This window comes from Felis catus, chromosome B3 (assembly GCF_018350175.1).
Source record: "Felis catus isolate Fca126 chromosome B3, F.catus_Fca126_mat1.0, whole genome shotgun sequence".
Lineage (NCBI taxonomy): Eukaryota > Metazoa > Chordata > Mammalia > Carnivora > Felidae > Felis > Felis catus.
The window spans coordinates 49,208,628-49,231,874 of NC_058373.1; the positions used below are offsets into that span (position 1 = coordinate 49,208,628).

The window sequence follows — 23,247 nt, forward strand, 5'->3', positions numbered from 1 at the left end:
TTGGTACATACCTTGTAGGGTCAAAAACTCCCCCTCACAACCTGTGGGAGGAATCTCCCAACTGATTGGAAGCAGCCTCCATTAGAGACCTCTCCCTCTGTGACCCAAGACTGCTTATACACAAAGAAAGGACCCCTCTAGCCTCAGTGCAGTTGCCACCTCTGGGCCATACTGCTCTCCCACCTTAATAAACTGCTTTCCTCTCGCTACATTCCTCCAGGCTATCTTTATTGGAGTGCAGATCCTCAGATAAATATTTCTCGAGGGGAGTCCAAGAACCGAGACCTCCATGCACACAATGCTGACTCTCCCACCAGTAATATAAAGATACTTGTTATGCCAAAAGGTAGGAAACAAATGTCTATCAATAAGCAACCAATTAAAACGATATCTTCATATAATTGCATATTATACAAAATGGTGAAAAAGAATGTTAAATATTCATTGATAATAGAATATATATTTATGTGTCAGGAACTCTTCTAGGTATTGTTGATGAGGAGTGTGGGGCAAGCTGAGGGCAAAATAAAGGCTAACAGTACCCCCTGTCCGCTGGTGGAATATGTGATATTTCTTGGATACTCCTGGCTACCCAAGAACAAAGGAAAGGGTTTAACTACTTGACATGGTAATGTGGGAAACTAAGGCAAGTGAAAAATTAAATTCCCATTGACAAGTTCTTGAAACAGGCAGAGTGACCTCCCAATAGGAGCTCAGCTGCCTTGATGATGACACTTTGCTAGAGGCAAAAGAGAATCTTAGCTTAACATTATCCCAACCTTGAGGATCCTGTAAGTCTACTTTAACATATAAAAATTCCTTTGAATTATCTCAACTCCCAAGATACATGCTGGCAATCATACTCCAGGCTTATGCCCCTCTGATACACATCTCCATGGTTCCATGACTCAGGTTTTACTAACCGGTAATAAATGGCATTTCCCTGGCAACAGCTAATCCCTCAAGATTCTGGAAACCCTGTTTCCAAAATACCTTAGAGAGTTACTCTATCCCTAACCTCTTCACAACCTGACGGTATCTAATCAGTTACCTATCACCCCAGTGCAGCCCTTCCTGCACATGGGTCTTGTCCCCATGCTTTAATAAAATCACCTTTTTGCACCAAAGACATCTTCAAGAATTCTTTATTGGCCGTTGTCTCCGGATCACCCCACCATCACCCCAAGACTTCATCATTGTGGGCTATAGCTGTAAACAAAACGACAAAAATCCCTGTCCTCATGGAGCTCTTATTCCAATAGTGGGAGACAGGTAACAACGAGGTGCAGAAAACGGTGAATAGGATACTCATTAGTGTTAAGAAGAAAGAGACACACGCACACAGAAATAAATATGTTTATCTATGCACAGAAAATCTTGAAAAGAAACCAATTGCCACTGTGGAGAAGTCTCGAGGTCTGAGGAGGGAACCTTAGTTTCCTATTAAAATGTTTCTACCACATGCATATTAATTAAAACGGGGTAGGAGGAGAAAAGGTTTAAATCACCACAAGTCTTTCAAAAATTTTTGGTAACGTTCTCTGAGCGTCAGAGACTCGACCGCTTGGGTGGTAGCGTTGAGGCCGCAGGTTCTCTCTGCCACAGCGCAAGTACTCTGGGGACGCCAGTCTGTGGCAGGTCTGGGGCAGGCAGTGCCCCAGTGTTAAGGAGTTCCTAAAGACATCCCAGTGTGTGGAGAGTCGGCCAGGGACAAAGAACAAATCACATAAGATAGGAGTAAATGCTGACGTTACAGGATATGGTAGAGAGGAAAACGACCCGCTGTGAGAACAGGTTTCTAAGGCGGCGTACCGCCACGTTCCACCTCCCACAGTGAAGGCTGCCAAGCCGACTTTGCAGCTCTGCGCCAGCGCAAAACGGCAGCGCTTTTGCTCGCGCTGCCGCTGAGAGGCGCTGTCACGTTCGGACCGCTTCCCAGGGCCCTCAGGGCCGACGCGTGCTCACTATTTCCGGGGTCGGGTACTAAAGGGAACCACTTCCTGTGACGGGCTGCGTCACTTCCGCTCGAGTTTGGCGTTTCGTCTGTGAGAGCTCAAGCGGTTTCAACATGCGTATTGAGAAGTGTTATTTCTGTTCGGGGCCCATTTACCCCGGCCACGGCATGATGTTTGTCCGCAACGATTGCAAGGTGAGGTCGCCAAGACTGGCGCGCGCTCTGCGACGCTCCCGCGGGCGTGAGGAGCGCCGCTTCGGCGCGTGGTTCCTTTGCTCCTGGGGCGTTTGGCTCGCGTTTTCCGCGCTGCCCTCACAAGGGGATGATTTTGTGAGGACCTCCGGCCTCGACCTCCCGCTTGCGGAGTTTCTCCTTCCTGGTGTCCCGAACCGAGCTGGACACCAGGCCACCCTTGACCGAGGCTGGCTGCGGTGAGGTCCCCGAGTTATTTTAGACAGCGCCGGATGTAGTCTGGGGGTGTCTGGGGGCTGTTTGGTCACTCTTGTACCTGGGTGGAGTTCTTGAATTAAGTAAACTTTGTTGAATGTGTGGCCACTCAAGCATCATTGCTAGGCTCTATGCTCCTAGACATGAATAAGAGTTGGGAGTGTCCGTAACACTATAGAAATGCTGCATATGGCCTAGTAGTAGTTATGTATTACGAAGTTGCTGGAGGTGAGTTGGGGAGGGTCGTATTTGAAAAGGCTCAGAAAGACATTTATCTTGGATCTTGAATGTTGCATAAAAAAGTGAGAAGAGGGAGTTCTAGGTGGTGGAAGAGTGAACAGCTGAAGAGAGGCACAGCGAAGCAATGTCTTTAGGGAAGTGACTTGTAAATGGTGATCCAGGCCTGGGGTAAGGCTATAAATACACACATATGTAAGTCTACATAAGAAGATACATCTATAAACATAAAATACAAACATAATTATGAGACCTGGTTGTGAAAGACTTTGTGAATAATACATGAATTTGCTTTCTTATATCAGAATGAATCTCTTTCCTCTAACATATTATTTCTCAGCATTTGGATCTAGGACTTTATATTTTAATAGGTGACTTTGTTATGCTAAGGAATTACACTTTCTGCTTCATCACCTTGTATCTATTAAAGATGGAAGATATTGACGTCATTAATTAGGAGCAAGGGGTTTTTGCTGAAAGTGTGGGGCCAAAACTAGATTTGGGAACTTGAAAGAACGTGTAGAAGATTTTGAATACCTGCTCTCAGGAACATGATAAAAAATTTATAGAAACTAACTTAATGATCGTTAGGTTGGCGTTTAATTCAGAGTGGGCAATATGGCTTTGTAGATCATCTGGTCATTATAATTTTACGGTTTTTGCCCCGCAGGGCTTATCGGGTGGGTATAATAGGAATGAGAACAAAAGACCATGGGAGCTATCTAGAGTTGTGTGTTGATTTGGCAGACACAGTGGAAGTTCATGGTGATGAAGTCTGTATTGCTAGCAAGGACAGTATTGAATTGGCTGCGAGCCAGCTTACTCTAGGGAAGACAAGAACAGAGTTGGCTGGGGATATAAGATTCAGAGGCCCTGAAGCACTAAGGAAGATAGGAATCTCGTTCTTTCTGTGTTTATGATGTCCAAATCTGTACCTTCTTTGCTCTAGTCTGAATTTTCCACTGGATAGGGAAATCCTGTTTGTACCAGTGAGGTTACTGAGAGTTCCTAATTCACATCTTTTTTGCTTTCTCATTTAATACTACTGTCATATGCCTAGACAGTTTTGCTAGAAATGTGAGAGTCATCTTTGAACCTTTTACCTTTTCTTAATCTAGTTACCAAGTCTAGTCACCAAGTCTTAACCTGGCTCTGCAAAGTTTAGTGGTCTTTGCTTTCTTTTTGGCCTCCCACTCTGGTTTCATATTAGGCACTTGTTACTTTTATAGCTTCCTAATAGGTTTTCTGCCTTTTTTCTCTTAGCTTTTGGGACTGTTCTTTCCTCCCTCCCTCCCTCCCTCCCTTCCTTCCTTCCTTCCTTCCTTCCTTCCTTCCTTCCTTCCTTCCTTCCTTCCTCTTTCCTCTCTTCCTTCTTTCCTTCTTTAATGTTTGTGTATTTTTGAGAGAGAGAGAGAGGTGTGAATGGGGGAGGGGGAGAGAGGAAGACACAGAATCCGAAGCAGGCTCCAGGCTCCGAGATAACAGCACCGAGCCTGATGCGGGGGTCAAACCCATGAGCAGTGAGATCATGACCTGAGCTGAAGTTGGAGGCCCAACCGACTTGAGCCACCCAGGCTCCCTGGGACTGTTTTTCATAGAGACCTCCCCTCTTAACGCTTCTTAGGTATTTTCTTAAGGGTACAATTAGTGTTAATATTCCATATTTTTATATACTTTTCAAACATAAAAAATACATGCACCCTTAATGAGTGCTTAATAAGTATTCAGTCAGTGGAGTTTAAGAGTTGAAGAACTTTGAAGCTGAGGTATTAGATCATTTAATCTGCATGTTGAAGACTGAGGATGATAGAGGACTAGCTTAAGAGGGAAACTTGAGCCTATGAAGCTTTGCCTCACAATCCATCCACCACTCACCCACCACTTCCTTTTTTTATATTTCCATTTTACTTACGTATGACCATTGTATATAGTTTTATCCCATTGTTTATGCCCTACCCTGATCTCAATCTCTTCATTGTAAAGTGAGACTTTATTACAATGCTGTCCTAACCTTCTCAAGATAGAGTATGATGTTTTAATTATTCTTGTATCCCTAGTACCTGGTAATATCAGACACATAGTAGATCTTTCTTATTTGTTGGTTGAATTCCCTTCATAGCTCCATTGATTCCAGTCTTTTCAGGTACTTTATTGTGCTTTTCACTTAACATCTATTAGATACAGAGTTCAAATAGACTTCTCTATGTATAACTTTACATTGGCTCAGTTTGGAATTGAGGAGATCCAGGACAAGTTCAAACCTCTCATTAGGTGTATCTCAGAAATGGGGACTTGTCTAGGAGTTATCTAGTAGGCATTAAATGTAGGAGGCTTTTACTGTAAAAGGCAATAGTCCTTTGGGCTAAAAATACAAAATTACTGATATGAATTCATGGTGGGGTACTCCAGGAGATCCATTGTATTCTTAGATTTCTACTTGCTTTGAAACTTATTCAATAATACAGGCATGTTTTGACCCATGTCTCTTAGGAGAGGGCTCTCCAGGAGGTACTGACCCAGATCAGATTAAACTAGTATTGGCTTTTTTTTTTTTTTTTTTTTTTTTGAGTGAGAGGGAGGGAGAGAGGGAGGGCCAGGAGGGGACAGGGAGGAACAGAGGAACACACACACACACACACACACACACACACACACACACACAGAGTGAGAGAGAGAAAGAAAGAATATCCCAACAGGCACCATGCTCGGTCCCAATGTGGAACTCCATCACATGACCCTGGGATCCTGACCTGAGCCGAAATCAAGAGTTGAATGAATGCCCAACTGACTGAGCCACCCAGATGACCCTAGTATTGACTATTTCTAAGAAAACTGTGTTCTAGTGTATATAGGGACCTGCTTGAATTTCCCCATAGAACAAAGTGTACATAAAATGAAAAGTATTTTGGCGGGGCTCCTGGGGGGCTCAGTTAGTTAAGCATCCGACTTTGGCTCAGGTCATGATCTCATGGTTCATGAGTTTGAGCCCCGCTTTGGGCTCTGTGCTGACAGCTCGGAGCCTGGAGCCTGCTTCGGATTCTGTGTCTCCTTCTCTGTTCCTTCCCTGCTTGCGCTCTCTCTCTTTCTCAAAAATAAATAAAGATTAAAAAAAAGAAAAGTATTTTGGCTTGTGATATATATGCAGGTTTGTGATGTATACACAAAATTTGAAATGTTTGTACTTCATTTTGAACTTTTTTATACTTAATTAGACCTAGAAGATAGGTCACATCTTCTAGGTGTGATGATTCACCTTAATTTTATTTGCCAAGATCCATATACTCCTAAGTAGTACTTTTTCTTCTCAGATTTCCTGTACATATACAAATTGCATTGTGTTTGGAGACATTACAAAGTAACAAAATATGCATTTTAGACTTATAATGAGTTTTAATTAGCCATTTCACTGGCATATTGAAGCATCATTAAACTTTAAGTTAGCACTGTTAAAGGATAATATCTTCTGGGATGAAGGTGGAGAATTAGAGTATTGAAGAATTTCCTACTATGAATACATATTTTAGAAAACAAATCTGTAGCCATTGTTAGTTGCTTTTTTGAAATTATTTTGTGCTTTTAACAAAAAGGATGGAAAGAACAAAAAGGGATTCACAGGAGTAGTTTGAAACTACCCCCACCTCCCACATTGAGGTATACAGAAAGTGAATTTTGAGAATTATTATTAAGTGGGCAGGGATTTAAATAAGTGACTTTCCTTGCAAATACCATTTTTTATTTAAGATGACTAAGGTTTTACCGTTAATCTATAAACATGACTGGTAGTTTTTTAACCATATTATTTTGGGGGCCCTTAGCCTTTAGCTGTGACATTTGATAGTCAGGTTTTAGTCAAAAAATAGTTCAATTTACATTTAATCTTACATGTTTACATGTATTTCTAAGTGGTGTTGTAAGAAGAAATTGTGAGTACAACCATTGTCATTTTTCAGACTTTGCAGTGTTTTGTCTGGGCAGGGGTAACATCCTATGGTAGAAAAAATCGTAATGTTGACTTTCCACTATTTTAACTTTTCTTATAGGTGTTCAGATTCTGTAAATCCAAGTGTCATAAAAACTTTAAAAAGAAGCGCAATCCTCGCAAGGTCAGGTGGACTAAAGCATTCCGTAAAGCAGCTGGTAAAGAGCTTACAGTGGTGAGTATAGTTAGCTTTCAATGGAATTTTTACAATTTTTAAAATTTTAACTTTTACAGGGGAGGGCATATAATTTAATTAACTATAACAAGGCTTCCTGTGATGAGAATTGGTAAGTGATTTATTTGGGTTTGGTTCTGATAATAATCTAATTCTCACATGATCCTAAAAACGATAAATCCGTAGAATTTTGAAAAGGAAAAAAATTCCTAATTCATTTTTTGGACGTGATTTTCCTTGTTCTCAGAAAACCATTTTTTAGCTCCTGCAAACAAAAGGGAAAATCATTTAAATAGATTGAGGTGAAGTTGAAAATTGCTACTCAAGGATTTTGAGACAAAGCCAAGAGATTAATTAAAGGATTCATCACCAACATTAAGGGTTCTGATAAGATTTGTAGTAGACTCATTTATCAGTTTCTGGATTTCCTTACAGGACTTCGAGAACAGAGAAATTAGGTAATAGTGTTGGTAGAAGGAGGAATAGTGGATAGTCAAGGGTGAGAGAATATCATGCATGAGTCAGCCATCATCAGGTTGTTGGTACTGAGTTGGTATAAGGGCCTGGTGAAGCTAGTTCACATATGACCCATGTAAAGGAGGAGGTGAAAGCTGCTGCATAAGCCTCCTTTGAGGGAGGAAGACCTTTGAACTGTTCCTTCCCTCCTTGTTTGACTTTCCCACCTCTCTACTCCTTAAGGGCAGTGTCTAAGCAATTGCAGTGAAGCCTTTTCCTGGCTTCCTTAATACTCCTTGTTTTCCATGAATGAGGAGAATGTATTTTGACAAGATGCAAAGCCAAATCACTTTTATTGTCACAAAAATGATTTCTGGTATGGATGAGAATAAACTTAGCACTTCAAATGCAAGTGACAACTGCATGAGTGAAGAAAGGATGCCAGTCACAGTCATCTGCTGGTGAACGGTTACCTTGTCTTTGCTGAGGTTATTGTGACTGAGTAGGTCACATGTATATAAATGAAATACGTAAATACAGAGTTAATGCTGTTCCATGTGCCTATCTCACATAAATTTGAAAACTAAGAAACATACCTATAGTTTTTCTAAGAGAACTATAGCTTTTCTAAAATTGTTTCTCATGTTTTAAAGTAAATAGGATTATTAACTGTCAAAATACCAAGTACATTTAAAGGGCACCTGAAGAATTTCTGGGAGTGAATTATGTCATGCAGAGTAGCACCACATTTATTTGAAGATGTGTAGTTATATAGCTTTATGCTATAACAAAGGTACATAAGTGTTGAGATACATGAACATACATGATAGGTTTTTAGGTTGAACCATATGAAATTCTCAATGTTTGATTCATTTTGATCTTTGAAAAGTAGTAATTCATATGGTTCAGCCTCATAGAAAGTTTTCTGCCTGTGAGTCTCATCTAGGAACTGGAAATTAGGGAGGCCTCTTCAGTTTTTTTTATAATCTCCTTGATTGTTATATGCCCCTCTGAAGGATGGGGCTAATACCTTCCTTCCAATGTCCTCTTAAGAATCACTTGTATACAGATTGGTATTTTCAGTAGGGCTGTCTTATACATCTGTTGTGAAAAGGAGAAAAAGTATGAAAACTTGGGTTTGCTGGGGCCACCCTGGGGAAATCTTAATATGTGTCCATGGTTTGAAATACTTGGAACCCTTGTGAAAAGGAGAATAAAGTTTTAAGTAATGCTTCCTCTGTATCTCCCTTAAAACCATTATTTTTCCCTCTCTTACAGGATAATTCATTTGAATTTGAAAAACGTAGAAATGAACCTGTTAAATACCAGCGAGAGCTATGGAATAAAACTAGTAAGTCACAAAGGAATACCGGGAATTTTAGACTTGTTTGGGATATTACCTTGAATTTAATGTTTTATGTTGCTTAAATGTTTTCATTGATTAGCTTTTATTCTTTATCTTTGTTTTACTAGTTCTGTTGTACTTGCATCTTTTGTTATAAACTGCCCCAAATCCTTTTTAGAATTGGCTGATATATACATTATAAAAATAATGTAATTATTAGATATGAAGTGCCTGTACAGATATAAAAATACCTAAAAATCTGAGAAAAAATAGAAGTGGAGAATACTTTTTTGGGGTGAATGTGGCATAGTTAAAATATACACAAAAGTTAACACTTTTTTTTTCACTTACTTTGAGAGAGCGTGCACATGCTGTGCTGTATGCACTTAAGTGGGGAAAGGGGCAGAGAGACAGAGAGAGAGAGAGAATCCCAAGCAGCCTCTGCACTGTCAGTACAGAGTCTGATGTGGGGCTTGAACTTATGAACTGCGAGATCAAACCTGAGCCAAAATCAAGAGGCAGATGGTTAGCTGACTGAGCCACTCAGGTGCCCCAGCCTAACACACTTTATAAGTTTAGATAATTTAGTTTAGGGATATAAACATTCGGTATACTTTATAAAATGTAATGCTTCTGTAAAATTAAAAAGTGTAGCACCTAAGGTGATAATTACATTTTCTAACAGAACTTCTAAGTGCATGACTTAGGTATAAGTGGAGCTATAGGCTGCTGAAGTTAAAAGCAATGGTAACTAGTCTTTGTCTTTTTCCCTCTTTTTCCTAAAGTAGGCAGAGACTTTAGTGAAAAAAAAAAAAACCCATATGTAGTAAAACTAAATTCCTTAAGTTAGCTTGTAGATGACCCTTTGCGTATGTTTGAGGTCCTTGTCCCTGACTTTTCTTCTCCCCATGCCTGTTTTACGTGTTCTTTAGCCATTTATATAGTCTTGGGTGTGGAGGTGGTATAGTTGGTTTGTTATTTAGAAGTCTCCAGGGCTTGGGGTCCTGTAGACTTTATCAGTCTTGAATGAATCATAGTCAGGGCATCCTTTTCATCACCTTTTGCCCAGTCACAACACTTCAGGGGAGGAATTGAAAAATTGGGGCCTTTGTAGTAGTATTTGACACTCTCTAAAGCTTTATCTTTCTGGACTATGTGAAGAATTTAGACTCCAGTTTTGGAATTGCCTTTCCACATAACCTTGGTGTTTTGTTTCTTTTAAATAAGGTCTTTCCCTCTGTTTTGCAATTAGAGGAAGAGTTAATTTCTGAAAGCAGTTGAATATAGTGGGTTTATTTGATAAGGAAATAATGCTGATTTAAACTCAAGGATTTCTAAAGAGATTAATGGGATTCTTTTTTTTTAATTGAGGTATAAATGACATAGAACATATTAGTTTCAGGTATACAGTGTAATAACGATTTGATACTTAAATATATTGTGAAATGACAAAGTCTAGTTGGTATCCATCACCACGCATTACAAATTTTTGGTAAGAATTCTTAAAATGATTTTTAAGACAAACTTGTCAGAGGTGTTATTAGAAGGTCTGAAAGCATTTTTATATCCCATTGAATTTTATTTAATTTTGGACTTTATTTTCTTTGTTACTGTTTGAGGATAGCAGCTCCAGATCATTTTTACATATTTTATAACTATTACTTGGTGGAGATTCAATTTGATGTTGAAACAGGTGAATATTTTAGTCGTCTGTGGATATTCAGTTACTATGACCCTCTGTGCTGGTTTCCTGTTATTAACACTGTTCCTGAAAGATACAATTGTGTATGGTAAGACTTCATGTATTTTAACAATAAGTACTTAGTCTTGCATACAAAGATGAACAGGGCACATATAGTCCCTGCCCTTCTGATGCACTTCACTGAGTATTCTTATTTTATTGTTTCTCTTACACAGTAACTGGTTCATATGTTATCAATCACTGCCCCACTTATTTATACATATGTAAATTAAAAAAAAATTTATTTATTTTTGAGACACAGAGACAGAGTGCAAGCAGGGGAGGGGCAGAGAGAGAGGGACATGCAGAATCTGAAACAGGCTCCAGGCTCTGAGCTGTCAGTACAGAACCCACGAATCATGAGATTATGACCTGAGAAAGTCGGACGCTTAACCGACTGAGCCACCCAGGCACCCCTACATAAGTAAATTCTATAAGCAGCAGTGCTCTATTGAGGGTTCCCCCCCCCCCCCCCCCGTGCATAGATTCTATTATCCTTTCCTTTTGAGATCCTAAAAGTAGACTTTTCGTAGAAAACTTTCTCAGTAGACAGTATGAGTCTTTTGGAACTTAAAACTATTTCCTACTGCACAGTTAATAAAAACTTTTAGTAGTATTCCAAAAAAATGTTACTCTTCTAAAAGGTTTGTTGATTCCCCACACCCTCTATTTCAGTATCATCAGGTCTGATGCTAATCTGTTGGCAGTTTTATATTCATTGCTTATGTTTTTGAATTGTGGAAAGGTGTGGACTGAACAATTTTTGTTAAGATGCTGGTGTCCACAGAAACAGCAGGAGAACTTCAAAAACAAGAATCCTAGGAAGAAAAGTTTGTATTTTATCTTTCAGGTCTTTGTGTTGCAGGTCAATTTTAATATCAGGTGTTTCCTGGGGCACCTGGGTGGCTCAGTTGGTTAAGTGTTCGACTTTGGCTCAGGTCATGATCTTGCTGTTCATGAGTCTAGCCCCATGTCAGGCTCTGAGCTCTGAGCTATCAGGCTGCTTTGGATTCTGTGTCTCTTTCTCTATGCCCTTCCCCTGCTCCTTCTGTCTCTTGTTCTCTCAAAAAAATAAACATAAAAAAAAATATCAGGTGTTTCTTACATTAAAAATTTTTCAGTCTTCTGCAATATTTGTAAAGGTAGTGTCTTATTCTTTGGAGAGGATTTAGCTGCCACTTTTTTGAAAAGTTTACTTATTTTGAGAGAAAGAAAGCACTCGTGTGTGTAGGGGGAGAGGCAGAGAGAATCCCAAGCAGGCTGTCAGCCCAGAGCCTGAAGTAGGGCTTGTTCTCATGAACCCTGAGATCGTGACCTGAGATGAAATGGAGTTGGATGCTTAGCCGATTGTACCACCCAGGTGCCCCTACCTGCCACTGCTGTTTATTTCCCTTCTGAGTAACTGTAAGGTATAGAAATACTTTTGAGTACCAGAACTTGGCCATATTTTTGTTGAAAGTAAAGAAAGAAAAAAGTTACATATTTAGCATGAGCAGATTTAAAGTTGACTCTGTCTTAGATTATTCATGTAGACATTATCTTAATACCAGTGGCTCCATGAGACCTTTGGGGGATCTTGTTAAAATGCAAATTGCGATATAGCATGTCTCGGTGGGACTTAAGGTTCTGCATTTCTGACATGCTTTCAGGTGGTATCAATGTTGGCTGGTCCCCAGATTACACTTAAATGATTTTATTTTGACATATTTTTAGACTGAACAGAAAAGCTGAATTCTGATATCCTTCATCTTTGATTCCTCAAATGTTATTAAATTTACCATTCTCTGTCCTTTGTTTTCCTTTTATAATATTTTGAAGTTTTTAAGTTGCATATATAATGTTTTTATCCGTAAGTAGTTTAGTAGAAAGTATTTCCTGAAAAATAGAACATTCTTGTAAATAACCATAGCATAGTTTTTAAAATTAAGAAATTAACATTGGTACAATATTATCATTTAATCTCAGACCTGTGGAGGAATAGTACAGGTCATGTCTCTTTGGTCTCTTTGAATTTGAAACAGTTCCCAAGTTTTTATATTTTATGATACTGACAGATTTAAAAAAATTTTTAACGTTTATTTTTGGGGGAGAGAGAGAAAATGAGTGGGGGAGGGGCAAGAGAGAGGGAGACCTAGAATCTGAAGCAGGTTCTAGTTCTGAGTTGTCAGCACAGAGCCCAATGTGGGGCTTGAACCCACAAACTGAGATCATGACATGAGCTGAAGTTGGATGCTTAACTAAGCCTCGCACGTGCACTGATACTAATGGTTTTAAAGAGTATGGGTCAAGTGTTTGGTATAAAGTCCCTTAATTGACTTTTGTTTGATACTGCCTCAGTGTTAGATTTGGGTAATGGACGTTTGGCTGGAATACCATAGATGGGATGCTGAGTTCTTATCGTTGTATCCTATTAGGAGCTACCTCCTGCTGTCCATTGGTCTTATTACTGGCTGTGTTAACTTTGATCATTGTTTAAGGTGGCATCTGACAGGTTTTTTCACTGTATTTTATCCTTTATAGTTAAAGTATATTGGTGATGTTTTAAGATTACTTGAATATCCTGCTATTCTTCAGATCCACAGACTAGAAGAAGTTAGATTGGGAGTGTGTTGCCCAGTCTGGTGGCCACTGACCACAGGGGCTACACTTAAAATGTGGCTATTCTGAATAGAGATTTGCTGTAAATTTAAAAAAAAAATTTTTTTTTCTTAACATTTATTTTTGAGACAGAGCATGAGCAGGAGAAGGGCAGAGAGACACACACAGATTTTGAAGCAGGGTCCCGGCTCTGAGCTATCAGCACAGAGCCTGATGCAGGGCTTGAATTCATGAACTGTGAGATCATGACCGAATCGAAGTGGGATGCTTTTAACTGACTGAGTCACCCAGGTGCCCTGAGATTTGCTGTAAATGTAAAATACATGGTTTTTGAAGACTTTATATGAAAACAAGCATAAAATTCCTCAGTAATTTTTGTATTATGTTGAAATGACAGTATTTTGGATATATTGGATAAAACAAGATACATCACTAGATTTTGACTTTTTAAATGTGGCTGCTAGAAAATGTAAAATTACATGTATGGTTTGTCTTAATCTTAGTGCTAATGTAGATTGTAGAGCATAGTTGGATTTAGCCCCTCTACACATTTCCCAAAACTATTGGATTTTAGTGGTTGGGAACATGGCAAATTGATTGGTTCATTCTACCAGTATTCATCATGTGCAGATCATATCCCAGGCACTTAGAGGAAAAAGTAGTATTTATTACCAGAATGGTGCCTTTTTTTTTTTTTAATGGAGAGGACAAGGTAAGAATGAGATTTGTTGCCCTTAATCCAAATTCTTAAAGTTTGGGCTGGTTTAAAGTAGAAGGAAAATTTAGTTGCAGTAAAGACTTTTGTAAAATAAAAATTAGAGCTGTATTTGTGAAAGATAGCTGACATTCCTGTTAACTCTAAGAGTACCTACCTTCTTCAGCTATTTTAGTAGGGATTGTTTGTGCAATGAGGGTTTCATTTAAGCCATTTCTAAGTCAGAATAAAGTGATTATTAAAGCTCTTGCTTGAATGTACAAAAATACGTAACTCTTATTTTTTTTTGTAGTTGATGCAATGAAGAGAGTTGAAGAGATCAAACAGAAACGCCAAGCTAAATTTATAATGAACAGGTATGAACATGTGTAGAGTAACTCTTGGAAAAATAATTACTAGTAGAAATCGAGAGAAATTTTTTTCACATAACTTCAGAAAACTTGCAAGAATAGTATAAAGAACTCTTGTATATTCTGGTAGCATTTTGCTACATTCACTCTGTCCTTGTCTTTATGTAAGTTGAAGACATGATACCCTTTTTCTGAGTATATTTCTATGTATATATTCTAAAAATAAGAACATGTTCTTAGATACCTATCATATAATTACCCAAATCAGAAAATTAACATTGAATGATATGGTTATATAACCTACAAACCTTATTTAAATTTCACCAGTTCCAGTAGCAACAGAAAACCCTGGATCTTGCATTGCATTTAGTGGTCCTATCTCCTCAAGCTCCTTTAGTTTGGACAGTTTCTCCTCTTAAATGACATTGACATTTTTGAAGAATACAGGTCAGTTATATTATAGAATGTTCCTCAGTTTGTGTTTATCTTATGTTTTCCTCATGATTAGATTCAGGTTAGGTACTTTTGGCCAGAGTATCATAGAAATGATGATACATAAGAAGGACACACATAGCAGGAGCCACATATTGTTTCAAGTGATTGATCACTTGGTTAAGGGGGTGTCTGCCAGTTTTTTCCACTCCATTGAAAAGCTCTGCTCTTTCTTTTTGATCAGTACATATCTTAGGGGAAATACATTGACCCTCTGCACAGTTCCTCAAACTGGTACCTGGTTCAGTAATTTTTTCTTTTATTAGTTGCCTTTCTCATACAAAGGAGCTTTTCCCTTTTCCAGTTTCAAAATGTATTCCTTTATTTATTCATGTATCTGTGTGTATTCATTGATTCTTCTGGTATTCAAGGGGTGATAATTCTTTGTCATTATTTTGATGTTGTAAGTGCTCCATATAGGCTACTGGGCATCCCTTCAGGCAGGGTCCCATTTCATTGTGAATTTCCTCATCTTTCTTTGGGTGCTTTCTTGATTGATGGCTAAGAAGATGTGGCCTCATCTTATACTTCCCTGGCCTGGAATTGGCTATTTCTTTAGAGCAGGGATTTTTTTTATTTTTATTTTTTTTTATTTTAAGAGAGAGGGTCTACACATGTAAGCAGGGGAGGGGTAGAGAGAGGAGAGCGAGAATCCCAAGCAGGCTCCATGCTATCAATGCAGAGCCCACACTGGGCTAGATCCCACGAACCATGAGATTAAGAGTAGGACACTTGACAGCCCCCCAGGTGTCCCAGGAGCATTTGTTCTTGATCACATTACTATTTAGTTTGTCATAGAACAGCATGTGCCTACAGCTTTCTGGCTTTAAAAAAATGTTAAAGTGATATAGAAACAAGCTAAATGTTTGAGAACTAGTCTGTTAGCATGTTTGTCTCACATACATGTGTTTTGTGTTCTTGTATTACTGATCAGAAAAATTAGCACAGAGACTATTTCGTTTGAGGAGAAAAGATCTAGGTACTTTAGCATTTGAGAGGTTTGCACTATATAATAGACATTGATGTCTGACATTTAATTCTTCAATCACATTTCTTCATTCACTCAGCAAATATATATTAATCCCCAGTTTATTCCTAAGTACTAGGGATACAGTCAATGAACCAGTGGTAGTGTAAGAATTTCTTAAGCTAATTAGGAACTAGAAAATAATTTTGAGTTCTTACTGCTAATCCCTGGCTAAAATTATTTTGATAAATTATGAATTAATGTCTTTTAAAGAAATTTTAGTAACTAGTTTTGGCTTTTATGTGTTGTGTCCTAGATTAAAGAAAAATAAAGAATTACAGAAAGTTCAGGACATCAAAGAAGTCAAGCAAAACATTCATCTTATCCGGGCCCCTCTTGCCGGTAAGTGCTGTATTACACAGAAGTTCTCTTTCAGTAGAGAAATCAAGAGTCAGGATTGTTGTGGTCTGGTTAAGTGGGTGCTAGTCAACTTTTTATGGGCATTTTTTCATGTAAATATCACATTTATGATATGACTTTGTTTATAAAAATATAATTTATTCATTGTATTGCCCAGTTCTAATTTATTGCAAATGGTGTTTTTCTTCCCTTCAGAAAAATCTTGTATTCCATAAGCTAGTCATATTTGAGTATTAAGTTAATAGATTTTTGCCTATTTCATACTTGTTATTAAATAATAGTGTTTTTTATTAGTGGTTTTCCAACTTTGGTTGGTATGGGAATTGTGCAACTTAGGATAAATACAGAGGCCCAGGCCTTTTGAGTCTGAGCTTCTGTTCCTTAGCTTTCTGGGTTCTGATACTACTGTTTGTATTAAAACTTTCTCTTTAAGTTTATATAACTTGCCTATAGTCACTCATTTGGGCGGTTGTTTGTGTGCATAGTTTCTTTTGTGGTGCTAGAAAACCAGTCTTCACTCAGCTGGCACCAAATACCATCTGTTATATGATTTACTTATGCAGATTACCTGAAGGGAGAGAAATTTTGGTGAGATTTAGTTCAAGAGTTAATTCCTGTGAATGATTCCATGTCGAAACCTTAGTAAGGTCAAATTCTGTAACTATATGTTGAATAGATAAGTATTTAACGAGTTAATTTTTGTACCAACTTTTATTAAAATAGGCAAAATCTTGGAGCATTTGTTTCACATATAGACGATGTGAACTTACACCCAGAACAACAGTAATGAGCTGTTGTTATGTAACTTTTTAGGTAACCCTCTTAGGGTAGGTAAGTACACTATAAAGAACAGAGACCTTGGAGCCAGAGGGCCAGGGTTCAAATTCTCTCTTGAGCTTACTGGGCTCACTGAGTGATCTGGGACAATTTTATCCGTCTCTGGGTCTGTGTTCTCTCATATTTAAAATGCATGTTAGGGTGAAATGAATAAATGTGTATGGAATGCTTATTTTATGTATGACATATCATAAGACCTGTGTGGGTTTGGTTACTATTCTTAAATTTCTTAGAATTGGCTATTTTAAACCATCTAAGATCCTTTATAAAATGTTGCTAAGAGTTCTGCAAGGTTACAGTGGATTGATATTTTTTTTTAATTTGTTTTTAAAGGCAAAGGAAAGCAACTGGAAGAAAAAATGGTGCAGAAATTACAACAGGATGTGGACATGGAAGATATTTCTTAAAGATCTCACTATTTCTATAAGTGCATTTGAAAATCTCCTTAGGAGACCAAGAACTTCTAAATGATCTTTTATATTTTACATAAGGTCACTCAAATGAAAGGTATTTAAAAATACATCTCTTCTACGTTGTTCATTGCTGTCTGTAAAATATCAGATATTATGGATGTTAGATTGCATTTCCATTGTTAAACCTTCACTGATACTTACATTTATGTAAGTCATGCAACTTCTCTTTGTAAATACAGAAGTGAAGTGTAGGCATAAAATGTTCCTGCCATTTGGGTAATGTCACTATGCAGTATTTATGGAAGAACTAATGACAAAAATATATTTTACATATCCCTAGCCATAAATTTTCTTTGCAGTAAAATATTAATTTTACTTTATTAATATTATAGAGGGGGTCTTAAAACAAGGAACTAAAACAACCTGTGTGTAGGATAATTAGCCTTAAGTAATCTTTTATTTTGATTTCAGTATTTGTTTTGGTTTCTTAGAAGAGTATATGAAGCCTAATTATGTTGGAGGTGAGAGCTGAATAGCTTTTTCCTGAAATGGTACTCTATACTTTCATTTTGGAGAACACTCAATTCTGAGATTCCTGATAGAACCAGATTTTTTTTTCCAGCTTAGCAGTGGTTTAAAAGTTGAAGAATCCCACTGCCTTTTAGGATGTTGTGTGGTTCCATTTAAAAAGCTCCTAATTGTTTTTGGATAATAGAATTTACGGTTTTTGTGTCACAAATTATTTGGACCTAAGTTCATATTTTTTGTTTAAAAGCTACCAAAAACTATTCATTAGCAGGAAGAAAACAACTCCCACATACTACTGAAGTAGGAAATACAATTAAAGAAAAATATATACTGAATAATGTTTTTATATTTCTACATTTTTTGCAACTTTAAGGATATTAAGTAACTCACTTCACATTTTTAAGCACAGAACTTGGAATAAATTATAATCCTAGGGTTATAAAATTATAAAGTAATGGCTAAATTTTTACTTCAGTATTAGTGAAAAAGTGATCACTGGACAAAGTGTTCAGGACAAAGATCTGAATTCCAGTGTGATTTTTGCCCTTGTGTTCTTATTTGTTAAATATGGGTCATTGGTAGACAACATTACTGATAAAACAATTAGGGGAAATGATATATGAACTCAGAGACATTTGATAAATTAATTGAAGTTTGTACTCCATACTAGATTTATGTTTGTTTTAATATCAACATGTTTAAGGGGTGCCCAGGTGGCTCAGTTGGTTAAGTATCCGACTTCTGCTCAGGTCATGATCTCACAGTTCATGGGTCGAACTCTATGTCAGGCTCTGTGCTGACAGCTCAGAACCTGGAGCCTGCTTCAGATTCTGTGTCTCCCTATCTCTCTGCCCCTCCCCCACTCATACTCTGTCTCAAAAATAAACATTAAAAAAATTAAAAAAAAATCAACATGTTTAAGATCATATACTGTCAGATTTCCTACCTTGAGACCATCAATTTGGGAAGTTGAGCTGAAAAGAGAACTGTTTGGTTATTAAACTTTGAGATGCATTATCAGTTCTTCCTAACTGTCAGGAATTCATAGTATTTTGAGATCCCAGATATCTTTATAAACTGTATGGATGCGGATGCCACTGTTCCCCCCTTCCCTCCTCTGCAGCTCTCTAAGTACGGTTCTATGACTGAGCTGTCCCTTTAAAATGTTGCCTGAGAAGTGGCATGGTACAGTGCTGTTTCTATTTGTCTGATTGAGACCTCTGCTGGGCAGTTAGTGTAACACAAAAGCATAAAATTTTCCTGACCTTTGCTTCATAGAACTTACGTATTCTTCAATTGTTTAAGGGTAATATAACTTTGGAAGTCATAGAAAAGAATTTGCTTACACATTTGCCTTATAAAACCTTGTAGGATAGCAGAAAAAACTCGTTAAGGGACACTTGGCTGGCTTAGTAGAGTATGCAACTCTTGATGCTGGGGTTGTGAGTTTGAGCTCCACCCTGGGAGTAGAATTTACTTAAATTCATTAAGTCTTATTTCTTAAAAATAGAAAACCTTGAAAGATGTTTATGTTATAGAAATAAGTTCCATAAGGACTGGCCTCTTTCCTAACATTCCACGAAGTAGCACTCTTCTAGTTGGAAGAATTTTTAGCTAACTTGCCTTCTTATCACATAGATGGAGTAGGCAGTGTTTTGTATTCATGCAAGTGCCTATGTGTAGAAGGGATTTATCTGGAGCTTCAGATACTGTCTTAAGTCCCAGTGATTGCTATAAGAGAGGACTGTAGAAGTTACTTGAGTGATGCTCAACCTGTGTGTTTGTTTTTTCATTGAATAAATGGAAATGATAGTATGACTACAGGATTTTTTATGAGGATCCAGGTAATATATGCAAAATAATCATTTCAAGGCCACTCCCATAATAGGTAGTATTGAATTCTTAGCTGTTAGGATTGGCTTTGTGACCACATAAAACTTACAGGCAATGGGCTTTGCCTTGGGAGAAAGGTGGAGGGTATTAGGGTTTGGGGATAGCTGTCATTAAATTGAGTACAGTGCACTTAGTCCACAAAGCCAGAGTTATGTAGGGCTTAAAATGTTAATTTTAACTTTTAATTTCACCTAGAAAAATCAGTTATTTAGAGCATCTTATTTCCCATTCTGTTACGAAGATTGGGAGGGGGAAATCCATTTCCGATTTGTCAGCTCATGATTTAAACAGTGAATTGTCACCCATAATATCAAGGGTTAATTTATGTAAGACAGTTTATCCCCCCCACCAATCCTTCTTACATTTTAAAAGGAGATTGAAAAAAATCAGACTTTAATTATACAGATGTATAGTATACATTATAATATTGAATGAATACTACCTGGTAAAAATTAGCACAGTAGCCTGCTGAATTAAAAGTGTTCAAAAGATAAGGGGGAAAAATAAGTATCAAAAAAGAGAAAACAGTTTCAAAGTCTATTTCTTTTGGAAAATTCTTTCTATATATATATATATATATATATATATATATATATATATATATATTTTTTTTTTTTTTTTTTTTTTTTTTTTTTTACATATAACAGAATTGAAAATATAACTCACACATTTTGCCCTGCATGTTTTTGTTTTGAGTATCAATTAGCCTTATGTTGATTTGAAATTTTTTGGTCAGTTGAATTTCTTTGTGAAGAAGTGACTTTTTAAGAATATATTCTCATGTTCTGAATGTAAGAATCTCTACTTTCTGGTGCCACTGGTGAGCCTTTGGCTTAAGCTGTCCTGCTCCAAAATTTTCCTTGGTTTTTATAACTTAACTGAATCCATCATATAGGGATTGAAGGTGATATTTGTGCTTCGTAACCTTCCCTAAGGTACCAGTTACTGTATCTCATTCTGTAACCTCTAGTTTTGTGGCTGCCCTTTGATCTTGCTAATAGATTCCTTTTCAACATTTGTGATAAAGTCTTGACTAATAGACATCTCCATCCTGTTCAGCAAATCCAGGCAGCTCATTTTATCATAATCTCCAAGGGTCCAGGGATGGTTTCTACCTTATCCCAGGCACATATTAAGTACCTGGTGCCTGGAAGATGCTTGATAATTGTGACTAAGTGGAAAATTAGTGTGTAGCTACATGCTAGGTTTACTGGACTGTTTTTTTGTTTTTTGTTTTTTTAAATAACTAGTAACTTCAAAGATACAAAAGATAAATTACCAGCAGTGAGCTGCATTAAGAAAGGAAGCATTCTGTGACTTCAGCATTAATCAGATCTGTTAGGAAGACTTGCTTAAGAGCAGTGTTTGCCTTAGGTGGCATACCAGATTTTGCTTAGGTCTGCTTCTTTAGTGGCGACAGATCAGCCTGCATTTCTGGGTTTGGCTGGAGCATTCCCATGTCAGGAAATCCTACGAAGGACTGAACATAAGCTGTTATTGTTTTGGCAGTCATAGAGTATAAAAACATAAATAAGGACAATGAATTGGGAAGAATCTATTAATACCTCAAGAGTACTGTTCCAAAGTAATGTTAACCAAACAAAAAATACAAGAGACAGGCTCTTTAGTATTTTGAGGAACTCAGTTTTCAGAATGACAGCTTTTAAATACTTGCTTTAGTCTATTACAGTAAAGTGCTAATATGTTTAGTTTGGTGGCAAGCTGTGGACTCTTAGGAACACCAGTGAAAAGTATGCCATTCTAGTCAGTTACTCCACACAGTTGTCTAGTGTGCATCTAATGAGACTTCCATATTTCCTCTTCTGATAGCAAGGAATGCAGTACAGGGAGGGAGTGAGCAAGTATTAAAGGCAGTTTACTTGATTCAAAGAATTTGCCATTCAGAAGCATAGTACAACATACTCCTATTTGTTAAATTTTAGGTGTTTACATTGCATGGTTCACTGAGTTTCTCTTCAGCCCTCAGATTCTTCATGCTGCCAAAACACCACAGCTATTAGCTTTTGACTTTGTACTAATAACAGTTTCCCCCATTTCTTAGAATATACACAAGAAGAACTACCAGAAAATACATTAGAAGAATAGACAACGGAAATAAAAATTGTGTAGGGAAGAACATCTCAAAGGAGAAAATATGCAGGTCATAACCTCTCAATACCATTGTTCTCACATTTACAAACATGTAGTACTACCTAGTTCCAGAGTTGTGAGAATTTAGTGCCAGTTATTACCGACAGGTACATTGCATTCATCTTAGAATATTCACAACCCTTTAAGTCTGTCCTCATTTTGCAGATGAGGAACCTGAGGTTAAGAGAGATTGAATAGTGTGACCCATGTCACTAACAACTAGCAGAGCTTAGAATTAAGCTCAGTCTGACTGAGTCAGTCACCTGCTGGTATTCTGAATAGCATCTAGTATGATGCCTGGCACATGGTTGGTGCTCAATATATGTTTACTCATTCAAGGGAAACAAAAAATCTATCAAGTAAGAGAAGGGGTTCTGGAGAACTGGATACGTTTTTATGAAGTAGTTTAATTTTTTTGTGTGTAGGACTGACAGGTGATCATTTGTCCCAGCTTGAGTGTAATTAAGACAGCAAATCTAATGAAATGTTTTTGAAATTTATTGTCTTAAAGTAAATTAGGATAGTAATGCCTGTAATTACAGTGTAATTTCTAATTATTGAAGGAAATATTCACCTGGCCCTGAAATGTATGCTAATCCTGCTATCTAAAAAATTTGAAATTTTACCACACCTGCTTTTATTTATGAGCGATTTCAGTGTTCAATTAGGTTTTGAAATGTTTGTGTCTGCTGTGTATGAGGCATTGTTTGCCTCATTTAGCAACAAAATAATTAGTTTGTTATATTTGAGAAATTTGAATCATTGGGAATTGTCTTCATCTAGTTACAGTTTATAGGACTTTGAAAATTTAATAGGTATTTATTCTTCTGCCAGTTCTTAAAATTCTCCAGGACTGTTGGGATTATTGCCAACAGTCCTAGGGACTGAAAGTTATAATGCTGATAAGCTTCAGGGTTCATTTGAGGTGAGAGGTGGCTTTTGAAGATGCCCAGTAGGCTATTTGAGCTGTCTTAACAACCGAAAGGGAAAAAAATCTTCAGATCATCTTCTCAAAATGTACAGCATTCATGGTAACATGTCATTCCCACTTTGAAGTGGAATCTCAGAAATAATGTGGGTCCTATCAAGTGATTTTACTTCCTTTGGCTAGATGGGAAATCCCCACTAGAGATTAGGCATCCAGGAAGGTTTGGGTCAAATCTGTTCAAGGACAGCTATAGTAGCATGCAGAGAGTGGGCCTTAAACTTGTTGGCACATTAGAATTATATGGGCCAGCCATAAAATTAACAATGCCAGAGCCCTGTCCCAGGCCAATTAAATGAGAATCTCTGGGATTAGGCCCAGACATTGGTATTTTTTAAAAAGCTACCAAATAAGGGTTGACCAATAACAACACCATAGTAGCCTCTTCAACTTTCTTACTCCCATGCACACACAATGTATAGTTACATACAGAGCAGTTACTACTGAAGAAAATCCAGAAACTAGCTAGGTGACTTACACGTTAGCTGAATGAGGAAATGGCCACATTGAAATGAGTAGGAAAGGCTGAGACACATTTCCAGTAAACCTGGTACAAGACCATAC

General features: G+C 37.5%; 1 protein-coding gene across 1 annotated transcript; it reads left to right on the forward strand.

The window, feature by feature from the left end:
* The first annotated feature begins 1,993 nt into the window (after positions 1 to 1,993).
* RSL24D1 (ribosomal L24 domain containing 1) lies at positions 1,994 to 18,270 on the forward strand. Its single transcript, XM_003987121.6, has 6 exons — positions 1,994 to 2,149; positions 6,679 to 6,792; positions 8,527 to 8,599; positions 13,940 to 14,003; positions 15,773 to 15,858; positions 17,047 to 18,270. Exons 1-6 carry the CDS (start codon positions 2,069 to 2,071, stop codon positions 17,118 to 17,120), a joined length of 492 nt encoding a protein of 163 aa, XP_003987170.1. The 5' UTR covers positions 1,994 to 2,068; the 3' UTR covers positions 17,121 to 18,270.
* The last annotated feature ends 4,977 nt before the right edge of the window (positions 18,271 to 23,247 follow it).

Bases quoted from the DNA above. Each gene is read 5' to 3' on its own strand.
- RSL24D1 (XM_003987121.6), top strand. From the start codon at position 2,069: ATGCGTATTGAGAAGTGTTATTTCTGTTCGGGGCCCATTTACCCCGGC. The intron at 2,150-6,678 runs GTGAGGTCGCCA...CTTTTCTTATAG, and splicing joins TTGTCCGCAACGATTGCAAG to GTGTTCAGATTCTGTAAATC. The intron at 6,793-8,526 runs GTGAGTATAGTT...CCTCTCTTACAG, and splicing joins CTGGTAAAGAGCTTACAGTG to GATAATTCATTTGAATTTGA.